Source organism: Solanum verrucosum, unplaced genomic scaffold, assembly GCF_900185275.1.
Source record: "Solanum verrucosum unplaced genomic scaffold, falcon-dt-bn FXZP01000102.1, whole genome shotgun sequence".
Classification (NCBI taxonomy): Eukaryota; Viridiplantae; Streptophyta; class Magnoliopsida; order Solanales; family Solanaceae; genus Solanum; species Solanum verrucosum.
Window position 1 is genome coordinate 2,377,364 of NW_026019930.1, and position 21,940 is coordinate 2,399,303.

A 21,940-nucleotide genomic window follows, 5' to 3' on the forward strand; every position below is an offset into this window, starting at 1 on the left:
GCAAGGCGTGCACTCCCATGCGTCTTACAAAGCGCAGCCGTCTTGCGTCTTACAAGGTGCTGACAACTTGTGCCTTGTAAGATGCATGAGAATGCGCGACTTCCCCTTAAATTTTTTTAAAAAAATTATTTCATTCGATTGCACATTTTTATGGTATTTTTCTTGTAAAAAAATTATTCTCTTACCATGTTGTATTGAGGGTTGTTATATATTAAATTTGGGATGTTATATTAACATTATAAAATCATTTTACTACCCAACTCCACTTATTTTATTTTATTTTATTTAATCAAATCATATCATTTACTTTTTATTTACCCAAGCTTCACTTCATTTATTTTACGGAAAATGGTCAAAATTGCCCCTGAACTATGCGAAATAGACCACTTATACCCTCCATTACATTTTGGGATCAAAAATACCCCCGCAGTTATCCCAGGAGACCACAAATACCCTCAAGAGTTAACATCCCAAATTTTTAATGACGTGGCAAGCCACATGGGACTAATCCCTCCACCTAAGCATTGCCAACTAAGATTCACTACAAAAGAACTTGACTTTTAGTGGCGACAAAGTCGCCACAAAATCCCAAAAATATTGCCACTAAAGGTTATGAGTGATTTTTAGTGGCGACTAAGGCTCCAACAACCATTCGCTAGTAAAACCTATTTTTTCAACAAAAAAAAATATGATAATTAATTTTCGATTGCGACCTAATTTTCTAAAATAAATAACTTGCAATATCCATATTAAAAACATCCAATATTATTACAAAAAATAATCAAATTACTTCTCGATTCAAATCTCCTACTATATATATATATATATATATATATATATATATATATATATATATATATATATAATGCATCATTGTACATTTTATACATTTACATATGACAAAAATAAAACATATAGTGTCTTCAAACTCCTACTTAATCGATATCATATTTGGTTTTTTAAAAACAATGAAGAAAAAAACACAATTAGAATTTAATGTTAAAAACTTTTAGTGACGATTTTCTGGGCTTTTGTGACGACTGTTGTTGCCGCTAAAGGTCTAGTTCTTTTGTAGTGAATCCTAGTTGGCAACACTTAGGTGGAAGGATTAGTCCCACGTGGCTTGCCACGTCAACAAAATTTTGGGGTGTTAACTCTTGAGGGTATTTGTGGTCTCTTAGGATAACAGCAGGGTCATTTTTTATCCCAAAATGTAACGAAGGGTATAAATGGTCATTTTCATATAGTTAGGGGGCAATTTTGACTCTTTTCCGTTTATTTTATTGAATTCCTTCGTACTGTTACTTTTTTTACCACCCAGCTCCGCTTATTTTTTTTTATTTAATCACTTCATATTATTTCCTTTTTATTTACCCCAGCTCCACTGGATATATACATACAATTACTTTAACTTTGTAATTTTTAATTTTACCATACCTAAATGCACAAACTTTTACCCAGCTCCATTGATTGTTATTGTATGTTTATTGTTTCTCTAAACACATTTTTTGAATTTATGTATCTTTAAATAAGAAACATAATTGGCAACGAGGTATTTATAAATCTTCAATAGCACAATAAAATTTGTATATAATTATTGCTGTAAATAAGTATTAATACACATGGTTAAGCAATTTGTAATAAAAAGTTTCATGAATTCTACCATAAATAAAAGATTCGACTACTACATGAAATAATTCTTTTTTAAATTTAATCGGAATGAAAAAAAGTTTTTTATAAATAAAAAATAAACGGAAAGCGCACATTTCCATGCGCCATACAACTTACAAGGCACAAGCCGTCAGAGTCTTGTAAGACACATGGCGGTTGCGCCTTGCTGACATTGCTCTGATTTCGACGACATTACTTTGAACGTTAAAAAATTGCTTTTTGGTTCTAAAATCAATTTTATTGTCCTTTTGAAAGTTTTGACAAATTTTTTACCCTTTTGGCTACAGACTCTGATAAATAAAAACACAAAGAAGGGTCTCCTTATCATTATTATATCTCCACAAAATTCAACATTATTATTGTATCCTCAAAAAATCAACATATCATTGTTGTATTTTCAGAAAATTCAACATATATAATCTTGTAGCTTACTTCAAATTCTTCATTCTTTTTCTTTTTGTTATTTGCTGATCTACGAGTAATTTGCAGATTATTTGAACTTCAAGAAATGTTTTTAACTTTTAATTAACTGACGATAATTATATAAACTGTAATTTTTTTATTATTTTGTTGCCATCAATTAGTTTTGATTTATTCTTGAACAATCTTTTTTTTCATTTCTCCTCTTACATCTTATTGCAAGAATAAAGTCCCAAATATTATGATGAAATATGTGTACGTTAGTTTACTTACAAATAGAAAAAATATTTGTGTATTTTCTGTTAAACTGTAAATTTTTAACGTTTATATTTCTATTGTAAATATTGTAACTTCCTTAGGAAAACATTTTTTTAAAGTTATATAAGAACTAATTTGAATTATGTAAGAACTTGAAATAGGCAAAACCTCTAAGCATTTGTAACTAATAAATATTTATACAACTTTCTCAAAATTATAAAATATACTACCGCAGAAATTTAATGAAACTATTGAAAACCAATATTACTATATCATGATTATGTGTAGATTACTTTTCTTTTTAAGATATGATCTTTTTAATTAAACAACAAAAAAATGTCACTACACCAAAACACAAATAATAATGTTTAAAATTTAAGGGGATCTCTCTTTTATTTTTTTGGATGAACCTAACAACTAACTTTTAGGTGATAAAAGGTTAAACAAAATTAAATTAATTGGATTTGAAGACTACTAAATTATTTTAAAATATTTTAAATTTTTGGAAATTGTAAAAGATTAGTTTGTAAATCTAATGAGTTCTTTCTTAACTGCACGAAGCGCGACCAAGTCTACTAGTTCTATTATAAAATAAGAATCAAACAGACCATTTGTACGAGAACAAACTCATAAAGAGAATTTTGGTATGAGTCTAATCTTTTGAATATATATATATATATATATATATATGCCTTTTCTTTTTGAGAAAGAAATACTTATTCGAGGAAATTAAATACAAAAAATACACATTATGAGTGTTAAAACATATTGAAACTAAAACTTGTAATGTTGATTTAATTTATATATTTACTATTAGTATGTAATAGAAACTTTACATGAAATAGTAATAAGGTTGATATCAGTCAAACCCCGACAAATATTTTAACACACGTGAATTTAATTTGGTTTAAAAGAGTAATGATGTTGATATCTACCTATTAAAATTATAAAGAAAATTGTATTGTAGATTTATTTAATATTCAGATCCTTAAAAGTATTTTGAGAATAATGCATCAAAAAATATATTATAATCAACATTACAATATTTAGCAATAACGCAAAAGGCAGATAAATTAACTAGTATTGTTACATAGTGATTAGCGTCACTCAAACTAGTACATAAAACAGAAGCATATACTCACAAGTCACAAGGAGCATACATATTTATTCTACACTGCTAAACATAATGAAAGTAAATTGGATTCAGACACCACAATAGGTCTTCAAAGCAGATTCACATTGCATGCCTTCTTCAGTGTATCTAAAAGTAAGAAACTCAAGATGTTTATGTGGCTTAAAGAGTAAAGGATGGTCTTCATTTATCAGCTCTTTGGGTGTCGTTATCGTATATCCATCTTTAGGTGTTGAAAACAAACCAATTGAGTACCTTCTCTCATTTCCTCTAATCAACACTCTATGATAAGGTGCATGTATCCTACCATTTGTCCAGGCCTGCGTATAAAACAACCCTTCATATTCAAAAATTGAAAGATAAAAAACAAACTAATTAACGTTTAAACTTTTGTACACGGACAATATAAAAGATTTTTAATAATCTAAGTCATCTGAAAAAATAGTTATACATATTCGCTCATAAAAATGGGATAATTAAACTAAAAATAAGACATATTAGATGTCATAATTGGTTAAAATAAGTGGATATTATAATTTGTCCTTTTTTCTATTTAGTGGCAGAGCAAATTACACTGCATATATTGATAAAATTACTACATATTAAATTTTGAATACCCTTAATTAAAAAAATATAGTTTCTCAACAGTATATATCAGGTGGTCAATAATTTTGTTTTTATTTTATTTTATAAAGAAAATAAAAGTAAAGGTAAAGAGATCGTTCATAATGTTGGAATAACTTACATGTAGTGAATCTCCAATTATGATAGTAAAAGTGCCTGGTGTAGGATTAATATTTTTCCACTGTTTATCTTTGGTCAAAAGTTGAAGACCATTTACATGATTTTGGTATAGTATTGTAAGAATTTTCGTGTCTGTGTGAGCCCTTAGTCCCATTTCAGTCTCACTGTTTTGAGGTGTTTTATACTTGATCAATCGAAGCAAGTAGTTTGTTGAATTCATATGCTCATCCATGTACTTTTCCAGCCCTAAACTCTCCACAATCATCCTCCTTATTGTTTGGTCTAACTCTGATAATTGCTCTGAGTATGACTGAATAATTTTACTGCAAGCACATATTAAAATAAAATAAAAACAATAATAATAATAATATGCATGTATTAATGGAGAAGATTAATGTTTTTACCAAAAAGAAGGATTTCCTTGGGGCCATAAAATTTGAGTGAACTTTTCAGCTTTATGAGGGATGTTAGAATCATCAATGCCCGTGCTTTCAAAGAGTGGAATAGGATGGTATTGTCCCACATAGCCATGAAAGGGTTTGGTTGAAATGTTTTTAAGTTTGGCTTCTAAAGGGAGATCAAAAATCTCTTGTGAGAATTCAAAAATGAATTTTTTAAGGTGTATTGGAATTTTATTAAAGAAAGCTTCAAAACAACCATATACTACAAGTGCTTTGTGGACTTGACTTTTCACTTGATTCCATATAAGTGTGTCTGGCTTAAGATCTTCATGAGAAAAGTCTATTTTTGAAAGGTTGATGTTGTCAGAATTCATATTTCCTTGGAAGAAGAGATATTTGTTATATGTTTGTTTATGCTTAATTATATGCATGCAGTTGAACCTATTTATATAGAATTTGGAATAACACAATGTTGTGTTAAGGTAAATACTTTTCCCATGTGATAACGAAATAACAACTCTTTAATACAGGTTGTTTATTGATTCAAAGATAAGTAGGCATTCCTAATTTATAACATTGTTGCTAAACAAATTAAGCCTTCTTAGGTATAGCTACACATAGTTTGGGCATAATTGAAATACAATATTTTTGAATTTTTGGTTTGTATTTAATTAGACTACAAATTGAATTTTCACTTTTCAGATATATATCTAAAATTCTAGAAAAAAAAAGTATACCTTATACCAAATTCTAATGATTCTGCATAAGCCCATATACCTATATATACTAAGAGCCTGTTTGGATGGGCTTTTAAGCTGGTCAAGCTGGCTTAAAAACCAGTTTTTGACTTATTAGAGTGTTTGGCAATTATCAAAGTGACTTATTTTAAGTCAAAAATGACTTATTTTAAGCCAAAAGCTAAAAGTTAGGGGAGGGGAGCTTTTTTTTTTTAACTTAAAAGACCTTTTCTGCTGACCAAGTATATTACCTTTTTGCCCTTAATTCTCTTATACAATTTCCAAATTGCCCATATTGAATTATTATTATTATTATTTTATTATTATTATTATTATTTTATTTTTTTTAATTATTATATTTTTTTTATTTTATTATTATTATTATTTTATTATTATTATTATTATCATTATTATTATTATTATTTTATTATTATCATTATTATTATTATTATTTTATTATTATTATTATTATTTTATTATCATTATTATTATTATTATTTTATTATATTATTATTATTATTATTCCTCTTATAAATAATTTGTGGTGGTAAAGAAATATGTGAATGATAGGAAAATATTATTACTTATGGATGTAAAATATAAATTAATTTTGTTTTAATTTTTTTTAAATTATAAAAACCTTAAATTAATCAACTTTTCATCATGTTAACGACTTAAAGGGTATTTCAGACATTTTGATAAAAAAAGTGTTTACCAACACTTATTTGCCAAACACATCAACAACTTTTTTTTAACTGCAACACTTTTATTCAAACACATAACTACTTATTTTAAAAATAAGTTCCAGCACTTTGAAAAGTTACTTTTTAAAAGTCACTTTTTTTAAGTCAATCCAAACGGGCTCTAAGTCCAATACCATATTAAATCATTGAAAAACTACATAATTAGATATACTTTCTATGTATCTTACATTGAGATACATGTATTTTTGTTACCAGATACACAAAAATAAGAAGAGAGGTGACCGATATTGAAGCGTGAGGCTAGCGAGATTCGTATATATCCAAATACATGTGAATATATCCTACTGGATACATACTAGATACATGCATTTGTATGTATTTGGAGTGATTCACATGTATCCAGGATGAGAGAATGACAAGCGAGATGGGAGAGAGGCAAGCGAGATTTGCTATATATCTCAGATACATATGAATCCCCTTGTATACAATGTATCTAGAACAAATTATACCTAAATTTGACCTCATGTATCCAAGATACATGTATCTGGATATATCTGGAGGCACCAAAATCTTATAAGATATGTAATATTAAAAACTAGAGAATATCTAAATAATTAACTCCAAAACTAGTGAAATTTACGTAAGTTCCCTTAAATCACTATACAGCCTATTAGGCTAATGAATGCATCCGGCCGTATATTGTTGTTGCCATTTGAAGAATTGTGACATTGGGTCCTTAAGGAAGTATATTAATTAATATTTAAATTGAGTTTTTATCGATTGTTGGAATTGTGACATTTGTATGAGTCTAATCTTTTACAATCGAAAATTTAATCAAAAGATTAGACTCTTACAAATGTCAAGCTAACATTGCAATTCAATTATAAACTAAGGATTAAACAGCTCATTCGTATGAAAACAACAAACAACTCGGAAATATGATTATATTGGACCGAGGAAGATTTTACCGCAGTAAAATTTGAATGTCACTAAAGTGAGTGAAATATCATTTCATCAATCTGAAAGAAATTATTATCTTTTTCTATTTTTCAACGGTAATTGCAAGTATTTTCATAGGGAATTCTTAAAAGTTAACACTAAATTATTCATTTTACTTCTCACATTAAACATTAAAAACTAAATTAGAGCTTACAAAAATTAAATTCCTTAGATACATAAAAAAAATATATTAAATCATCATCTAGAACAATATTTTATTGTGTTCATTATACAAAAAAGCGACATAAGGGTCAACTACTCGGCTGGAAGCCTGGAATATAAAAAAAATTAAAATCAAATAAGTTCTATTTTGGGAAAAAAACTACTTATTCGAGGAAAATACAAAAATACATGATAGGAGTGTAAAAATATATCGAAACTAAAACTTGTAATGTTGATGTAATTTATATATTTACTATAAGTAATAAAGTTGATATCGATATTTCGCTATCATGCAAAGCGTGGACAAATTAATTAGTATTATTCATCATACCAGTACTGCAGTACATAAATACAAGTATATACTCACAAGGAGTATACATATTTATTGTATTAGTAAACTAATCAATTAAATTAAATTCAGACACCACAATAAGTCTTCAAAGCAAATTCACATTTCATGACTTCTTCAGTGTAGCTAAAAGTAATGAATTCAAAATGAGTAAAGGGCTTAAAAAGTAAAGGATGTTCTTTATCTACCAGCTCTTTTGGTGCCTTTACCATGTATTCTGCTTTAGGTATTGTAAACAAACCAACTGAGTACCTTGCTTCATTTCCTTTCATCATCACTCTATGAAATGGTGCATGGATTCGACCATTTGTCCATGCCTACATACAAAAACAATCCTTCATGTATTAAAAAAAATAAACCTAAGAATTTGAAAGATAGAAAGCTAAGTACATTTAAACTTTTATACACTGACAATATAAATAAAATCACAAGTCAAGTCATCTAAAACAATAGTTATAGATAATCGCTCATAATAAATGATATTAATTAGTAACCTAAAGAATATGACGTGTTAGCTATCATAACTAATTAAAATAAGTGCATATCATAATTTATTTATTTTATATTTAGTGGCGAAGCAATATAAAGTGTATATAGAGAATTATACTGCATATATATATATATATATATATATATATTGGTAAAAAATTATTATATATTATATGTTGAATATTCTTGATCAAATTTTTAGTTTTACAACAATTTTTATTTTAATGAATTGGAAGAGCTTACATGTAGTGAGTCTCCAATTAAGACAATAAATGTATCTGGTGTAGAATCAACATTGATCCACTGTCCATGTTTGGTCAAAACTTGAAGACCATTCACTTGATTTTGGTATAGTATGGTAATATTGCTCTTGTCTGTGTGAGAACTTAGTCCCATTTCATTCTCACTACTTTGAGGTGTTTTATACTTCATCAATCGAAGAAGATAGTTAGTCGAATTCATAAACTCTCCAAAATCATTTTCCTTACTGTTTGGTCTAACTCTGATAGTAGCTCTAAGTATGACTGAATAGTTTTACTACCAATACATATAAAAATAAAGAAAACTTTTCAACTTTGTGGTTTTAAATTTAAGTTATGTCAAATGTACAAAAAATCCCTTTAATCTAGTGGCCTGAAACATGCTACGTGAAAAATTGAAATTAAAATGTTACCAAAAAGAAAAGGGGTCATTCTTTTTTAAACAGACTAAAAATGACCTACAGAGTAAATGGAGAAGATTAATGTTTTACCAGAAAGAAGTATTTCCTTGAGGCCATAGAATTTGAGTGAATTTTTCAGCTTTATGTGGGATGTTAGCATCATCAATGCCCATGCTTTCATATAGTGGAATTGAAGGGTGGTAGAATCCAACATAGCCATTGAAGGCTTTGGTTCTAATGCTTTTAAGTTTGGTTTGTGAAGGGAGATCAAAAGCTCTTGTGAGGATTCAAAAAAGGATTTTCTAAGATGTATTGGAATTTTATCAAAGAAAGCTTCAAAACAACCATATTCTACTAGTGCTTTGTGGACTTGGCTTTTCACTTGGTTCCATACAAGTGTGTGTGGCTTTAGGTCGTCCTGAGAAAAGTCTATTTTTGGAAGTTTGATGTTTTTAGAATTCATATTTTCTTGAAAAATAGATTTTTGTTGTATGATTGTTATGCTTAATTCCATGCATGTAGCTAAACCTATTTAAAGAATTTGGAATAAGACAATGCTTAAATGTGGTGTATAAAGGTATCAAAACTTATTTGAATTTTAATTTCATAAATTGTAATTGAAATTTTTCATATTCAATTCCAACTGCTTCAACGCCCAACCCTATTCTTAGGTGGGCTTGTAAGGATATCAAAAGATTGAATAAGCTAAAGTAATATGTTTATTTAAAAATATTACTAAAATTAGATTTTTCTATTGATTGATTCTTTACTCTGATTTCAAATTATGTTTTAGTTATATAATCTCTTTTTATCTAATGATATATCTATACTGCCAACACTATTCAATTGTTGAAGAAGCCTATTGTTCACTTTTAAAGAATGAAATTAGAAAAGATAAAATTATTTGTGAAAGTAAACAAGTGAATAAAAGTGATTATTCATTCTTTATCCCTTTTACTCTTTTCTAATGAAAAGAAAAATTCTTGAAACTTCATATTACTAAATTTTGTTTGGTTGCTTCTAGTTCTATAAATTCTAGAATTTTTTGGCAAAAAAAATAAAACAATATTATGAATTTCATTTTATAAAAATGTCTAGATAAGTGATGAAACATGTAATTTATCAGCTCTCTAAGATATATTATGTTGAATAAAGTGGAATATATGTGTACTGACGTTAATGTTTTTTTTTTTTTTTGCAATTAATTATGCTTTAGCTTTCCTCAGAATTATTTCTAGTATTAAAAAAAAGTTAATTATCTCACAAAATCTCATCCATTTATAGATAATTTTTAATGTACATCGGTATTAACAATATACTACTTTTAGAAACATTTATAAATGAACCATTCTATTAAAAACTTGACTATGACTTGTACCAAACATTTGGTGTGCAAAGACAAACAAACGTACCTCTACGCTTTAAAGGAAGTAGAGGACTAGTATAGCAAAAAGGACCATTCAAAATTATTTCTCTCTCGTCTTTATTTTTGTGATACCATTTAAATATATACGGAGTTTTTTTTTTTTTGAAAAAAAAAAGAAGCTTTTGAAAAGCATGGACATAAATTATAAATATTAAAAATAGGGATAATTCGTGAAAAAACTGATTTGTCACCGCAAATGAAAATTATTCTTTTGAGTTGTATATTGTGAAAATTTCATATATCACATATATTAGACTAATATTTTCAAGTTATAGCAGTAGAATCAAACATTCAAGTTGTAACATTAAAAATTTCAAGTTCTAACAAATTATTAAAAAAAATTATTTTTAATAATTAAAAACATTTGATTTGAAAAGAATAAAGAGATAAAAAAAATTAAAATAAGACGTTTATGAAGCAAAAAATGAAAAAAAAAAAAAAAAGGAAACAGGGATGTCAATTAAATTTGAATTAATTTAAGATAATTATTAATTAGCATGAATTAAGGAATTTCAAACTAATTAAGAATATTCAGTTTCCTTAATTCACTAGAATTTGTTAAAATTAATTCAAAAATCTGCTTTTATCCATTTTTCTTCCACGTTTCTCTCTCTTCGATTTTCTTCCAGAAATTTTGTCACTAGCGACTAATTGAATTTTTTTTTTGTTTGAAAAACCTAATTTTTTTTGTAATGGACAACTACGTATCAATATTAATTAAACATGGCGGAAGTTGGGATCCTTCAGGTTAGTATTTTTAATTGTTTACTATTTGGATTTCAGTGAAATGAAAAAAAAATGAAACTGTAAATCACATTTTGTGATTTTGTTTTTGTAAATCGTCACTATATTGAATGTGATATGTTTTTTGGTTTAAACAATACGTTTTGTTCATAATACGTATTAGTTATTGTGAAACTGTAATATCAATGATTTTCTTGGTAAGTTACTATTTTTTTTGGTAAGGGTTTAATGTCACCATATTTTTTATTTTTTTGGTTATTTTTTATACTGGCAAAACAATGATTTCGTGAGAAGTTGTCGCAATATATGAAAGATTTGAGTATAGATGTATAACATATAAATATTTTTATTGTTGTAGATTGGGTACGTAGATTAAAATTATATTATCGATTACTGTTTTTTTTCCTGAAAAAATAAATTAAAATGTATAGTTTTGAATGAATTTGTTAGTATAAGTGTAATGAATTTGGTATGAAAGTGTATTCACTAATATGAAAAAAAGGTTATTTAGAATTTTGAAGAATTGTATGACAGTTGTTTTAAGTTGGTATGAAAATGTGTTAACTAGTTAGTAAAAAAAGTTATTTAGAATTTTGAATAATTGTATGAAAAGTGTTTAAGTTGGTATGAAATTTGAAATGTTATTGTTTATATAAGTTTTGTTAATTATGTATAAATTTATGTGAAAGGAATGAACTATTTGGTATGAGAAAGGTATAAATTTGATATAAATGATGATTGTATGTATGAAATTTGTATTAAGTGGGTATGAAATCTGAATTTTATGTTTTAATGAAATATGTTTGTAGTTTACTGTCTGAATGATTTTTGAATGAAGAAATAATGACAAGTGTGTATAATTTTGTTTTTTTTGTATTATGTAAGACTAATTGTTATTTTTTTTAATGAAACAGGGAAATATGTTGATTTTCAGATGGAGGGGATTATATATGAGTATTCTAGTCTTTATAGTGGTCTAGTAAGTGCGATAACATCGTAGCTAATGATAGATGTTAATATTCACAATATAGAGATAAAATATATAGTTAGTGATAGATGTCCCCCTGTTAGTATACACAATGATGTTGGTGTGCGGGTTTTTTAGATCAAAATAAAGCTAATGTAGATTTCTTTACGATTTCATATACTTGGAAATAAAATTTATTCCAAATTAATATATAAGATAGTGTAAATATTTGTATAGGTTTCTGATTTCAGATTCCAGATTTCATATAAGTGATTCATTAATTATTTATACAGATTTCATATATTTGGAAATAAAATTTATTCCTGATTAACATATAAGACAGTGTAAATATTTGTACAAATTTCAGATTTCAGATTCCAGATTTCATATACGCGATTCATTAATTATTCATACAGATTTAATATACTTGGAAATAAAATTTATTCCAAATTAATATATAAGATAGTGTAATATATAACAAACTTTATACCAATCTTATTCAAGTTTCATTCCAACACGAACTTCAGTTTATATCACACATATTATACCAACAATAAATCAATTTCATATAATCACACAATGCATATCATTTGTATACCAATATTATATCACAATTAATACAATATCCAATCGAGAAAAGAAATAAAAGCACAACTGAAGTTGTTTCGAATTCTCATAAATACACCTTAATTAAGAGGGCGTCCTATTACCCCACAAAAGTATTGAATATCTTTGTAAAAGGACCATTTTGACCCATTTTCTCTACTGCAAACAGGCACGTGGTGCTCACTTTTTTTATTAATTTAATTTAAATTAATTTCTTCAAATCCGACCCGACTCGACCCAAATCATTTCAAAAAAGAAAACTCTTGTTCTCCATTTTTCATTTCTTAGTTTCTCTCATCATTTTCCTCATCATAAGCATTGTTGAAGATCATCTCCTACAATTTTGATGTTTGTTGGTCAAATTTCTTGGAGAACTAACGGAGTAAACAATGAATTGAAGATTAATAGGTTAGAATAGTAACAATAATAAATCGATTCAGCTGCGAACTAAAACCCTCATCAACATGTATATCGGAAAAGTTGCTTGTGGTTTCAACGGCGAAGAATAATTCGTTGAAATCGATAGTAGTGGTATTTGGAGCCATGTCTTTTGAGTGGCTGGCGATTGGGCTTGTTTTTAAACCATGGATTGATAAAACCCGAGCTTCAATGGACAACTTTGGGTTTGATTTTTGGGTTCTCAAAACTAAATGAAATTAAGAAGAAATGAAACCTCGGACAACTTTAAATTAGCTTTTTCGATTGGAAATTAAAACGAATTCCTACCTTATTGAGTTGATTTCATCAGTTCATCATAGAGTACCTATGACTCTTTTGTTGGGGAAGATGATGAATTTGAATGGAGTAAATAGTTAATAAAGAAAATAACTTAAATGTGGCAATTTTTAATTGGTTTTTGGCATTAAAAACAGACTTTCACGCGCATCATGTGCGTGTTCACAAACATAATGAGAAAATGGGTCAAAATGGTCCTTTTACAAAAATATTCAATACTTTTGTGGGGTGATAGGACATCCTCAAAGTTAAGGTGTCTTTTTGAAAATTCGAAACAACTTTAGTTGTGCTTTTATGTATTTTCTCTATCCAATCATCAAACATTAAATTCAGTGTCATACACATATTAATCAAATTTCACACACGTTTCATCCATTAATTGTACAATTTAGATTCACGCTGATATTTTAAAATAGTGAATCCAAATGGTATGAAGTCTGTATATTACTAGTATCCTGAAATTATAATAGCCCAAAACTCCGGCCCAATTTTGTAAAGTAAGGACTAAACAGACCATTCACATGAGAACAACCACTTTGGGATATGATCCCATACTAATTAAAACTTCAGTGGATCGACTCTATTATATAAGTTAATTTCTAATTTTTATCTCACATCATAAGATAAATATGCAATTATATTATATCGACACAAAACCTCGCTAATTGATTTTTACTGTGCTTCCTCTTTCTCTCTCAATTAAAGCTTTATATCCATAGAAACAAGTTGATTAGATATTTTTAATTTTTTCCTATTTTGACTTCTATGAAGTTTCTTTCTTTGCTACAGCTGACAAAATCGTTGTTTTAGACGATGCATGTGTAGAATTACTAAAATGAATTTGAATCTTCTCATGTGAGTGAGATACCATTTCATCAATTTAAAGAAATTGATAATTGTTAAATATTTTTCAACTGTAATTATATGTTTTTTCACCCGCATTTGTAAAAGTCAACATTAAATTATTCATTTTGATCTCACATTAAATAAGAAAAACTAAATTTGAGCATAAAAGAAATCAAATTCCTTAGATACATCATACATGAACAATATATTAAATCATCATCATCTAGTCTATAAAAGAAAACAATTTACTATTACGTGCAATATTTTATTGTGTTCATTATACAAACAAGCAACATTAAAAGTAAATTACTAGGTTTGAATATAGAAAATTAAAAGAACCCAAACATATATTACATGAAAATTCATATAATTATATCAAACACCACAAAAATCTTCAACTAAATTCTGTGATCTTCGACCATGTTCTGTGTCAAAAAACTTGATCAAATCAAGATGAGCAAATGGCTTAAACTTCAATGGATGCTCTTCATCAATTAATTCTTCAGCCACTTCTATAATTTTATCATCCTTTAAAAAAGTAAATAATCCCATAGTATACCTTGTTTCACTCCCATTTATATCCATAATTACCTTATGTATTGGTGTAAGCACCCTATCATTGCTCCATCCCTATAAAAATAAAACACAACTTCAACTAATGTATACTGATCGCGAATAAAATAATTCAGAGATAAGTTGTGTAATATACTTACTCTGAGTGCTTCACCAGCCATGACTGCAAAAGAAGATGGTGGAAACTCAAGAGTTATCCATTGAAGGTCTCGAGTTTGAACTTCCAACCCTGAAATGTGATTTTGGTATAGTATGGTTGTGAACGTTTTATCGGTATGAGGGGGAAACACCATACTAGTTTCCTTCGTCTTTGGTGTGTTATATTTCAAATATCGAAGGAGATATGTGGTTGATTCAAGATATGATTCACAATTTTTCACGATTCCATAGCTCTCAAACAACAATCTAACAACCTTGTTGTCCAACTCCGCCACCATCTTGGAAAACATCAACGAACTCTCACTAAAACCAAAGTCATGAGCATAGAATAGGATTCAGAACAAGTTTAGTTGGTTCAACTGAACACAGTGCTTTCTAATGAAATTAAATTATATTATAAGTACATGTGTCTTGTTACAGTATATATTCTGAACTCACTGAATCTGAATTCTGATGTGATCGTGATATTTAATAATGTAACAAAGAAAATGAGAAATTATTAATTAATTACCAGAAAGAGTCATTTCCTTGTGGCCACATGAGGTTGGAAAAGGTTTGAATACCTTGAGAAGTAGTTGCATAATCAATACCAAAAGCTTCATGATTAGGTAGAAATGAAATTTGGCCAACATAACCATGATAAGGCTTTTCACTAATGTTTAGGACTTTTTTCTCTAAAGGAAGTTCAAATAATTGTTGTGAATTATCTTGAAAAATGGATTTTTGAAGTTGGGGTGAAATTTTGTCATAAAGTGCTATGAAACAACCATGGTTTTCAAAGGCATGTCTAATTTCTTTACATGTAGATTCCCAAGTAATTGTGCCTGGCCTTAATTCTTCATTGTTGAAGTCTACCACTAGTAGTTTTGGTGGAGTTGTTAGAGAACCCATAGTATATTTCAATAGTTTCTTGCTTTTTTGTTCTTTTGGTTTTCCAAAGGATCTCTAACTTCTTGGTTTTATATAAGCTTCTTATAGGAAAAAAAAAAACTTTATTCCTATCTTAATTATTTTAGATCATTTTAACTAAGTTACATCGAATGTGCAAGGTAATTCTGTTGTTACAATATGTTAAATTATATTTTTATGTAAAATATTTATTTATATATAAAATTAATCTTTAACTATAAAGTTGTGTATATTAGATATTTTGTTTGAAGTTGAAGTTTTGTTTGGATATGCAATTGAATTTTTGAAGTTCTATTTTTTCATTAATATGAATGAAAATCTCATAACTTGTGAAAAATGTCAGCATTTCTTCAAATATTATACTGTATTAAGCAAATCTTAATTCATAAATAAGATATCATAATGTCGTAAGACGCACCATTGATAAATCACATATCTCCATGTTTCTTTTATAACTAAATATTTGCAGTTACAAATTTTCAAGTACACATAATTTTATTAAGATTCACTAATCAACAATAGTAGTAACTAGTTATTCTTTAATATAATCCTATCACATGGTACATACAATTTCTTCACGTCAATCATGAGTCTTTTTTCTTTTACAAAATATAAACTTGTGGATCAAATTTTATATTTTAAGACGGTATACTATATTAAAATTGAAATCATGATTTGAAATTTATATTATTTTTTTTAAGAATTTATTTATGATCTCAAATAACATGTCCAAACGAAAGTTTTAAAGTTTTCAATCTCATAACCCACTATTTTCTGATCAAGTGTTCATTTATAAGACGGTATACTATATTAAACAAAATTCCATTTTTTAATAAAATGTTTACAAAATGGGTAAAAAATATTATAGACTCAGCATACAAAAATTGTACAAAATTATAAAAGGTGTTCGACAATCATATACACTATTATATGATATTACATATATATATATATATATATATTATTACATAATTTGACTTCGTTTTCTTTCTTGCGTCTCTTCTGAAGTTTAACTCAAATCATTTCTAATTTAAATTTTGAACTCTTCTTGATGTTTAGAATTAATTTGGAACAAGACCTAATTCAAATAACTAACAATTGTATTTGCCCATAATTAATTCTAAAAAGTTTCAATCTTGCTTCTATTTTCTAATTTATATTCTCTAATCAGCTGTACTCTTTCCCCCGAACCAATCAAGTAGTATACTTTTTAATTTTTTGCATGATAAGGATCTCCAAATAATTCATGTGTAAATGTCCAAATATTCATTAGGGATAGGGTGTGCTAGTTGTTGGTATGTTACTTCCTCTGTTTAACAATAGTTGTTCACTATAAGTCATCTAAACATTAAAAAATAAATAGTATTTAATAGCAAGGGTAAAATAGACAAAATGGTGAATCATTCATTGATTTTATAAACTGGACAAGTGTTGTTGGACATCACAAATAGTATAATTGACAAGTAAAGGTGGACGGAGGGAGTAGTTAATTGGTTGTTTTCTACAGAGAGTTATTTACTTATTTATAGAGTACTATACTATATAATTATGATGATGATTGATGAGGAACATAATGCTAATTACATTTAACTGGTTGATCCTGACAAATTGGCTCAATTTAGGACCACGGTCCCTTTCGAACTTTTAAGAAAAAGGTTTAATTAAATTATGGCTTATGTAAGCAAAATTAATGTTTTGAAGAGTACAATGTTTATTGTATATGAAACAGACTTCTCAAACTTATTTAACCATTAATTTAAAGATTAAAATGTAAGAAAATGTAATCAGTCATAACTTGGACGATATATTGATCACATAATTCAATAAAAAGAGAGGTAAAACACGAAAAATACAATATCGCTCGTGAAACAAAATGATTATTAGGCTATAATGTATGAACACGGATTTTGGACTCCATCAATATTGATGAAAAATTATGCATATTTTTAACTAATCATGTGAAAGATTAGTTGTAAGGATCAAAATCCATAATTAACTAGGCATCAAAGGATGTATTTTTTTCTCTTTATAATATCTACAGGGTATACATATATATCATACGTACTAGTACTAGTAGGGGTGTACATAGCCGGGTTGGTTCAGGTTTTTCAATTATCAAACCAAACCATTTGTGTCGGATTTTTAAATTTATAAACCAAACCAAACCAATAAAACTCGGGTTTTTCAACCTCGGGCTTTTTCGGATTTTTCGAGTTTTTCGGATTGTTTCGGGTTTTTCCGGTAAAGTATTCATACAAACATATAATTTACTTGTACTTCAAATATTTCTTTAGTTCTACCAAAATACAACTATCTAAGATGTTTCTTAAAAATATAACACAATATGATATGATTAATGACACTAAAATATCCAACAAAAATAATAATAATAATGAAATCGCGTAAAACAAATATTGCAAATTAACAAGTCATAATGAAAATTAATGATCATAATTTAAAAGTATTAAATCATGCTAAAATTAAGTTTAATAAGTATTAGTTACATGACTAAATATTAAAGGAAATTAAAATTAGATTATGTATTTTAATTGTCTAAACCAATGTAAAACTAAAGAACAAATATTCAATATTATTGTCATTCCTAGTGTAAAATTGATTTTCTTTTTGCATTAGTATTAATTTGATTTTGATTTAAGCTTTATTATAATTACCAACATCTGTGGACTATAATCTTTATTGGCACATTCATAATTCTAAATTTCAAACTTGAAATAATATATTAAAAGATAAAAACTATGAAAAAGTATAAGAAATATTTAAAAATAATATCAAAGTAAATATTTTTATGTATAAAATAAATTTTAAAATTATATATATAATGTTGGGTTAGTTTGGTCTCGGGTTGGTTTTTTTTAGTTAAACCTGAAAAAAAAACCCGACTAGTGGTTTGGTTTGACTTGGTTTGGTTTTGAAAAAAAAAACCCGACTATATTTGGGTTGGTTTGGTTTTAACTAAAAAAAACCAACCCGAGACCAAATCAACCCAACATTATATATATAATTTTAAAATTTTATTTTATACATAAAAATATTTACTTTGATATAATTTTTAAATATTTCTTATACTTTTTATCTTTTAATATATTATTTCAAGTTTGAAACTTAGAATTATGAATGGGTCAATAAAGATTATAGTCCACAGATGTTGGTAATTATAATAAAGCTTAAATCAAAATCAAATTAATACTAATGCAAAAAGAAAATCAATTTAACACTAAGAATGACAATAATATTGAATATTTGTTCTTTAGTTTTACATTGGTTTAGACAATTAAAATACATAATCTAATTTTAATTTCCTTTAATATTTAGTCATGTAACTAATACTTATTAAACTTAATTTTAGCATGATTTAGTACTTTTAAATTATGATCATTTTCATTATAACTTGTTAATTTGCAATATTTGTTTTACGCGATTTCATTATTATTATTTTTGTTGGATATTTTAGTGTCATTAATCATATCATATTGTGTTATATTTTTAAGAAACATCTTAGATAGTTGTATTTTGGTAGGAATAAAGAAATATTTGAAGTACAAGTAAATTATATGTTTGTATGAATACTTAACCGGAAAAACCCGAAACAACCCGAAAAAACCCGAGGTTGAAAAATTCGAGTTTTATTGGTTTGGTTTGATTTATAAATTTAAAAATCCGACACAAATAGTTTGATTTGATATTTGAAAAACCTGAATCAACCCGACTATGTACACCCCTAGTCCCAATAATACATATAGAATTGATCAGCTAATGTGACATTTTTTTGCAATTAAAAATATTTTTTGGACCCATTCATTTAAAAAAACACAAATTATTCGTAAATTGGTCCACCTTAAAGAAGCATCCTGGCAAATATATAGGCTCAAGATTAAGCTATAAAAGTAATATTGATTACTAGAAACTTTCCAGAAACACGAAGTTATCAAAGTTTCCAATGAACCAGTGAAGAACAGAAATTAATTAACAAAACTAAAATCTGTAAAAACGTACCAGAATATGGAAAAACATAATAGGAAAAAGATCAAGCTCACTGAATGCACAGTCCCCTTAAGGAAATTATTCCCCTCTAGTATCCGAGGTTTGATTTGGAATATGTCCTTCCAGGATAGAATGATCTCAATCACCAGTGTATTGATACCCAAAACCCTGGTGTCAACGAGCCACTCAATAGTAGTAAAGTACACGGAAAAAAAATTGTGCAAAAGAAGAAAAAATCAGAATTTTTCGTAAGTAAAAAATCTGAAGAATCAGTGATATTTATAGCCAAGATGCACTGGTTTCAAAAGGTTGCAACCTTTCAGAAACTAGACGAACATTCCAAAAAGTTTGCAACCTTTCAAACGGTCATGGCCGTTCTTGAAAGTTGCAACCTTTCAGAACAGTCATCTCTAACGGCGGGAAATTCAAATTAAAACGGGAAAGTATTTTAAATAAAACGGGTCGCGCGGATCCGAGTCGGGTCGGAACGTTTCGGTTAATTAACTAGATAATTGAAACGTTTTGGCCATTTAATTAAATAAATAATTAAATAACTAATTAAAACAAATTTTGTCCAAAAAAAATAATCTATCGATCATTTCCGGCCAGAACCGAATCCGAGCGACGACAACGGTGCGAGGGGGGTCCCTCTTTCCAACACTTTTAACAACTAATAGAAGTGTTTCTCTATTTAAACCTTTCTATTTTTCTTTCCGCCACCAATGAGGGAGAAATGCCATTTACTAAAGCATAAGAGAACTTTTCAAGTTCCTCTCTTTTCATCTTCTCTCCATTTCCCATTAACTCTTGCTATATACTCAATAACAATAAAAATTTAGAGTGAATATGCGAAAGCTCATTTTATCGGCTCTAAATATAGATAACGTGACATAACATGTTAAATTATGCTTTAGCATAAGAAATATTTACATAATGCTGAACATATGGTGTTAAGACATTTTCTTTTTATCACATCGAATAATAATCCATTATGAAATCAAAAAATTAACCGTTGCTCCTACTTTTTATTCGATGGCCAGCTAGCTAATACCTGTTTGAGAATCAAGTGAATAGACAAAGAAGTATTTTCACATAATTTTAAAATTTAAGCTATATATATATATATATATATATATATATATATATATAATAAAAATAACGAAATTCATGTGGAAATAGTCAAATATTTGTTAGCTGTTGGGTGGGCTGTAGGTGTATTTTAAATTCTTTTACAATGTATTTGTTGGTTTGTTGTTTTTCGAAGAAAGCTTATTTATTTATTTTTATAGAGTACTATTTGTTCTGTTGTTTTTTGTGTTTGTAGTGTGATGTCAAATTAAGATATTCAATGCAAAAATAGCTAGAAAGTCCAAAATGTATTGTTAGGAGGATCTTATCCTGAACAATCTTTTATGATTAAATAAAGTGTTTGATTGATGATTATATATATATATAAAATAATGTATATGATGGTCCCAATAATACATATAGAATTGTTCAGCTAATGTGACATATTTTTGCAATTAAAAATACTTTTTGGACCCATTCTTTTAAAAAAACACAAATTATTCGTAAATTGGTCCACTTTAAAGGAGAATCCTCGCAAATATACAGGCTCAAGATTAAACTATAAAAGTAACATTAATTGTGCTAACACAAGCCATAAATTTGAAGATTAAACTATAAGAAAATATATATTACCAATCATAACTTGGACGATAAAATGATCACAGAAATTGATAAAAAGAGGAATAAACTAAAGCTATAAAATTGTTGATGATATAATGCATGACCGCAGATTTTGGACCCATTAATCTTGATAACATATTAAATTATAAATTTTTAGTGTATTTTTCTAGCTAATAATGTGAAATAGATAGTTGTCTCGACAGCTAAACGTCAAAGGGATGATATAATTGATCTCGACATAATTAGAACATACAACTAGGTTTTAAAATTGTGTGTCTAAGTAATTACGGCAGTCCAAAAGGTCATACATTAATTAATCCATAATGGTTTAATTTTCGTTTTTTCTCTTCTGAATTTTTGTAAATATTGCTGTTCAACATTGAAAAATAATAATAACTCGAGCTAACTTTTTTATTTTTTTAGATATGTGCATCAAAATTCAAACATAACGTTGGGAAACGACCTATTATAATGCAGAGATATAGTACGTACAACAGCATGTTAAATATTAGTACTGACTAAACATTACCTATTGTTAACGTCTACAAAAAAAAAAA

At 27.5% G+C, this 21,940-nt stretch overlaps 2 protein-coding genes and 1 pseudogene across 2 annotated transcripts; all 3 read right to left on the minus strand.

Moving 5' to 3' along the window:
- Nucleotides 1–3,552: 3,552 nt before the first annotated feature.
- LOC125832480 (probable 2-oxoglutarate-dependent dioxygenase AOP1) lies at nucleotides 3,553–5,000 on the minus strand. The gene is made up of 3 exons (XM_049511635.1): nucleotides 4,630–5,000; nucleotides 4,227–4,548; nucleotides 3,553–3,801 (listed from the first exon to the last, which is right to left on the minus strand). The coding sequence occupies exons 1-3, from the start codon at nucleotides 4,998–5,000 to the stop codon at nucleotides 3,553–3,555; spliced, it is 942 nt and encodes a 313-aa protein (XP_049367592.1).
- Nucleotides 5,001–7,645: 2,645 nt separating this feature from the next.
- Nucleotides 7,646–9,190, minus strand: LOC125832490 (probable 2-oxoglutarate-dependent dioxygenase AOP1.2; annotated as a pseudogene).
- A 5,112-nt stretch (nucleotides 9,191–14,302) lies between these two features.
- LOC125832393 (probable 2-oxoglutarate-dependent dioxygenase AOP1) lies at nucleotides 14,303–15,709 on the minus strand. The gene is made up of 3 exons (XM_049511540.1): nucleotides 15,295–15,709; nucleotides 14,765–15,086; nucleotides 14,303–14,681 (listed from the first exon to the last, which is right to left on the minus strand). Exons 1-3 carry the CDS (start codon nucleotides 15,672–15,674, stop codon nucleotides 14,427–14,429), a joined length of 957 nt encoding a protein of 318 aa, XP_049367497.1. The 5' UTR covers nucleotides 15,675–15,709; the 3' UTR covers nucleotides 14,303–14,426.
- Nucleotides 15,710–21,940: the final 6,231 nt, after the last annotated feature.

What these genes read in the sequence shown, in the direction of transcription:
- LOC125832393 (XM_049511540.1), bottom strand. Translation starts at nt 15,674, where the DNA reads ATGGGTTCTCTAACAACTCCACCAAAACTACTAGTGGTAGACTTCAAC. An exon ending in CAAGGAAATGACTCTTTCTG is followed by an intron (nt 15,087 to 15,294) that starts GTAATTAATTAA and finishes CTTTGGTTTTAG; the next exon opens with TGAGAGTTCGTTGATGTTTT. An exon ending in TGGCTGGTGAAGCACTCAGA is followed by an intron (nt 14,682 to 14,764) that starts GTAAGTATATTA and finishes TTATTTTTATAG; the next exon opens with GGATGGAGCAATGATAGGGT.
- LOC125832480 (XM_049511635.1), bottom strand. Translation starts at nt 5,000, where the DNA reads ATGAATTCTGACAACATCAACCTTTCAAAAATAGACTTTTCTCATGAA. An exon ending in CAAGGAAATCCTTCTTTTTG is followed by an intron (nt 4,549 to 4,629) that starts GTAAAAACATTA and finishes ATGTGCTTGCAG; the next exon opens with TAAAATTATTCAGTCATACT. An exon ending in TAATTGGAGATTCACTACAT is followed by an intron (nt 3,802 to 4,226) that starts GTAAGTTATTCC and finishes TTTTATACGCAG; the next exon opens with GCCTGGACAAATGGTAGGAT.